Consider the following 5,247-nt stretch of genomic DNA (forward strand, 5'->3'; position numbering starts at 1 on the left):
TGCATGTACGTGTCCCATGTGCTCACCTCTGGCCATTTTTCCTGAATGACCTCAATGATGTCGTCTGTAAAGTCCCCCTGAATGATGATTTCATCTTCCCCTGTTACTGAGGCACCGCAGGAGAATTTCTGAGCAAAAAATCTTTGTGCTTCTTTAAGATCAATTTCTGTTTTTTGTTTTTTTTTAAAGAAAGGGTTAGACTATAATTAGAATTGTGCATCAAAGACATTTTTCTATTTTGAAATTTAACCTGCATTTTAAATTCATGAAACAGATGGTAGTAGTGGGTTTCTGATTCCTCTCAGAATAATTAAAACTACCACAGACAGAGCTAATTCCACGTTTCCTTTTTCATTTTTTAAATGTATTTAGTGCAGGGTGTACGTGGTCTCACTATGTAGATCAGACTCGAAGTGATTCTGTTTTCAGCCTCCCAAGCGCTGGAATAACAGGTGCGCACCACCACACGCAGTCCCAATCGCTGTCTTAGCACGCACTGGGAGCAGCACAACATGCTGGGGATCGAACCCTGGCCGTTGCGCTCTGTCTAAGCAGGTACTTTAGTCCGCTGAGCTACCCGGCCGGTCCTCCACATACATTTTCAAGGCAAAATAAAAACTCAATAAAATAAATATATAAAATAGCAGCACCCACACTGCCCCGGTTCTCCAGTTAAGAACAAAATGAACCCAGAACACGTGACTTCCAGGCATTCCACAAATAGCTCCAACAGGAAAGTGCAGCCCAGTGATGCTTCTCAGCCTGCGCTGCCTCAGGAAGAGACCTGGGTTTCTTCCGCTGTTCTGCAGTGCGCTGGGCCTGACGAGTGCCAGGAAGCCCTCTACCACTTCGTTCCAACCTCAGCTGAGACCCTGGTGTGACAACCGAGCACATCGTTCCCACAGCATCACTGTTCACTCCAGGCCACCAGGCACTGAGGGCTCTGAGCGGCAGCCTGGTCCCCCACCCCCACCCCGTCACCTCCACGTGGGGCAGAACAGGCCATCTTGCAAGCCCTTGCCACCATGCCCACAGAGGGTGAAGCGCAGCACTAGCATGCTTCAAGGAGCAGCCAACCTGGCCCTCTCTGTCCTAGACGAGCTGCACCCAAGCGAGACTTCCAGAAAGGAAGTCTACAAAAGCTCTACATTCCTTCCGCTGGGTGTGGTGGCACATACCTGCAACCCCCACATTTGGGAGGCTGAGGCAGGAGAATCACCATGAGTCTGAGGTTAGTCTGGGCTATACTAATATAGTGAGTTCAACAGCAGCCTGAACTACATGAGACCCTGTCTCAAAAAACAAAAAGGAGGGGCCGGGGAGATGGCTCAGTGGAAGAAGCGCTTCCCTGGCAAGTGCAAGGGCCTGAGTTCAATCCCCGGTTCTGCAAAAATTAAAAAAAAAAAAAAAGGCTAATTTTCTCCAGAATATGATTTTAAAGCTATAATTACAGATGAAGGCTGGGACACACATCTAGTCTCAGCTACTCTGGAGGTGACAGAAGAGGGTCATTGCAGCCTGAATTAAGACCAGCCTGGGCAAAACAGCAAAGTCTTGTCTCAAAGGGTGTGTGTGTGTGTGTGTGTGTGTGTGTGTGTGTGTGTGTGTGTGACAGACAGAGAGAGAGACACAGAGAGAGAGAGACAGACAGACAGAGAGAGAAAGACAGAATGAGAACTCAGAACTTCACTTTGTGTGTGCTTTTGATACTAGGAATCGAATCCAGGACCTCACTTTTGCCAGCAGGCGCTTATGCCACTGAGGTACATCCCTTACCCCGTTCTGTGTGTTCTTAGTAAAAACAGGCCTTCATAACATCAGATAAGACAAGAAAGCAAGCGAGAGAACACAGTTCTCACATGTAAAACAAATGAACATATTTAACTTGCAGCAGTGCAAAATTGTCAGAATCCTGAACTCACCAAAAGTCGCAAGGCCACACACTCTCGTCACATATTTCTTCTTGGCTCTGGGAATTTTGGCTATAGTGACCTTTTGTGGTACAGTCTTCTTTTTCTGTTTTATTTGACCCCTTCCACCTTTATTAAGAAAGACTTTACATTACTTCTTTTTCATCATCATATGATACCAAGTCTTAAAACTGCCCTGCATGAAGGCCTGAGGTAGGAGAGAAACAGAACACTGTCCCTACCCTCTAGGGACTCCCGGTATAGTGCTCCCCACCCCAGAAAAGGCCTACTTAAATGCAACAACCTCCAGAAATAAATCACTATCACACATTTACAGAGGAATGGCTCAATCTGCTTCCAGAGACCAGAAAAGGTTTCCTAGAAGAGGTGACTTCTAAGGTAGGTCCTAAAGAACAAGTGCTCAGATGAGAGGGAAGGGGTTGGAGAAGTCTAAGAGATGATATTCAGCTGAGTATGATAGCACACACTTATAATCCCAGCATTCCATGAAGCCGAGGCAGGAGGATCTCATGTTGCCTGGGCAACTTAGCAAGACTATCTCAAAAAATAAAGTGCTGGGGAAAAGGCCTGGGTTCAATTCCCAATGCCACAAGGAAAAACTAAAAAGGCACTGTAGGGAAATGGAACAAGCACATGGTTTGAAAATAACCAAAAGGGATTCTACCTGGAAACCTCATTGGTCTTCACTGAAGGGTGCTCACGGGTGTGCAGCGAATGAAGCCAGAAGAGTAGAAGAGCACAGAGCAGTCTGTACAGACCCAAAACTCTGTACAAGACTGGATGTTGTGCAAGGAGAAGCCAGTGAAAGATCACAGGGATGAAATAACTAGATGTGTTTCATCGAGATCACACTGTCCACAGTGAAGGTCAGGTTGTGAAGCGCAGGGCCAGCAGGAAGGCCACTGAGGGAGGGCCTCATCTGCTCAGGCAGAACTGCTCAGAGCCACAAACTAAACATGGTGATAGTAATGGCTACTGGGCACAGGTAGAGGGTCAGGAGGAGAAAGAAGAACGTGGAGGTGACCAAGGGGGCACAAAGGGCATCTATGACGGTGCCCAGGAGCTTGGCTCACATGGTAACTCTCACAGCCACTACCGAAATGGGGGTAAGGAAAGTCAACCCGAGACTCGGCAAATCTGGCTTCAGAAGTACTGTGATGTGGCTGGTGCCTCTGGGACCATGTGTCCTCCAATCTGCAGACAGGAGCCAGGCACAGACTGGGGAGTCACACGGGTAGCGTGTGGGCAAGGCGAAGGGGGGACTCGGTCATCCAGTGGGTCTTGAAGAACAAGGAAGCATCTGGGTGTCAGGAAAGAGAGCACGAAAGCAAGAGGACGGGGACAGGACACTGGGAAACACCCACTTTTAAGGGCCAGAAGGAAACAAGGTCTTCACAGAACACCAAGGAGGACTGAAAGGCAGGAGACCTGAAAGGAAAACTGCCATAAAACCCGAGAGGAGCACACTTCAGGAGAGGAGCAGGCCAGATGTTCTTCTGACTCGGTGGCTACCAAGGCAGCGTCGTGGATTCTGAGCCAGGTTAGAAGGCAGTGAAGCAGGAAAGGGAGTGGGGAGCCAGTCCAAGAGAAGACACCCGGCCAGGAAAGGAAGGGAGTCAGACAGACGTGGGCCCCTGGGAGACTCTGAGCCAGGACAGGTGGTGCAGGCCTATAATCCTTCCGAAATAAGATGCAAAATCCTAGAAGTCTTTACAAGCTAACTGTAATTATGGGGACATCAAAGATAATACCTGGAGCATGGAATTAAGTTTTAGAAGCAAGAAATAAGTATATGCAACAGCTATAAAGCAAAGTTTTAAGCTATGAGAAGTAATAATAAAACAATATACAGAATTCTAAGTGGCTGGTTACATTTTAATGTATACAGAGGACAAATTAGAATGTTTTCTTTGATCTCATTTACTCATAAAGGACAAATAGTACCGCATCTAATCATGCTCCTAAGAAGGTAATTTTGTAATGATAAGTATGCAGAATTACAATAATAACATTTTTTAAACTTTGGGAACTTTTTAAATTTATTTTCTTTTTTAAAATTTCTTCTATGAGAGAGAAAGTATGTTTGTATATAAGTCAATATATAGATTTATCTTATCTTACCTCTCTTTTGTTTTTTCTTTTCTTCTTCTTCCCCTACTGATCCTTGACCTTCACTAATTCCTGCTTCTTGTTTGGGTGAACTTTCTAAATATAAAATTGAAATTGAAGAAGAGGAACATCACTTTACATGTTAAGTAATCACTGCTGAACAAGCTTACACTCAAATAAGGCATTTTACCAACCAAAATGACATTTGTGAGGTAAATGATTACACTGCCATATTCATTTCTAAGCCTCACTCTAAAGTCATTCTGGGGGCCAGGGAGATGGCTCAGGAGAATAAGCACTTGCCTGGCAATCACAAGGGCCTGAGTTCAATCCCTGGTTCCGCAAAAAAAAAAAAAAAAAATAATAATAATAATAAAGTCATTCTAGCGGAGTACAGTGGTCTGCATATATGTGCCCTAAGGGTCATGTGCTAAAGGGTGGAGTCTTAAGAGGCGCCCTCCACAGAGACAGCAGGACCCCGGCCCACTCCTGCTCTCCTCACTTCCTGGCACTATGGTGTCTGCTCCCCCATGAGGAGCTTCCTCACGAGAGGTCCAAAACAACAGGGCCACGAATCATGGACTGAACTCTCTGGATTTGTGAAGAAAGCTTTTCTGAAGAAAGCTTTTCTCTCTGAATGATTTCAAGTATTTATTACAGTGTGACACCAAGCTGACTGACAGAGGAAGTGATGGGCCTAGAAAATGGTTTCTTTTTTTGGCGGAACCGGGGATTGAACTCAGGCCCTTGTGCTTGCCAGGCAAGCACTTATTCTACTGAGCCATCTCTCTCGCCCAAAAGCAATCTTTGATAAGGGAGGATTAGGATTTCGTGGAACACACTCAGGCCCAGCAGGAGCAGCTAACCCATCTTGTCACATCAATCTTGGCTGAGAAGGGCTCCTCCTCCTCACACACTCTCTCCCAGCATACACCATGATCTCAGTGGGCCAGACCACATTACCCGACTCAACAGCAGCGAATGACCACATTTCCCAACTCAAGCTTTCAGCTAACCTTGGACAGGGACTACACAGCCACTGGCTCCTTCTTTTTTTTTTTTTTTTTTGGCGGTACTGGGGATTGAACTCATGACCTTGAACTTGCCTGGCAAGCACTTATTCTACTGAGCTATCTCCCCAGCCCACAGCCACTGGCTCTTAAGTCCTCACTGGGTATATAGGTTTGTGCACTGTGAAAAGAGTGGA

General features: G+C 46.1%; 1 protein-coding gene across 1 annotated transcript in view; it reads right to left on the reverse strand.

Moving 5' to 3' along the window:
• Ccdc62 (coiled-coil domain containing 62) overlaps window positions 1-5,247 on the reverse strand; it is a 61,901-nt gene that overhangs the window by 44,801 nt on the left and 11,853 nt on the right. Inside the window, exons 5-7 of the mRNA XM_023720667.1 lie at window positions 4,053-4,136; window positions 1,923-2,039; window positions 27-166 (exon numbers count right to left, since the gene is read on the reverse strand). Coding sequence (XP_023576435.1) covers window positions 27-166; window positions 1,923-2,039; window positions 4,053-4,136 — 341 coding nt within the window. The remainder of the gene's footprint in view (window positions 1-26; window positions 167-1,922; window positions 2,040-4,052; window positions 4,137-5,247) is intronic.

Source organism: Octodon degus, unplaced genomic scaffold, assembly GCF_000260255.1.
Source record: "Octodon degus isolate 3935 unplaced genomic scaffold, OctDeg1.0 scaffold00076, whole genome shotgun sequence".
NCBI classification, from domain to species: domain Eukaryota; kingdom Metazoa; phylum Chordata; class Mammalia; order Rodentia; family Octodontidae; genus Octodon; species Octodon degus.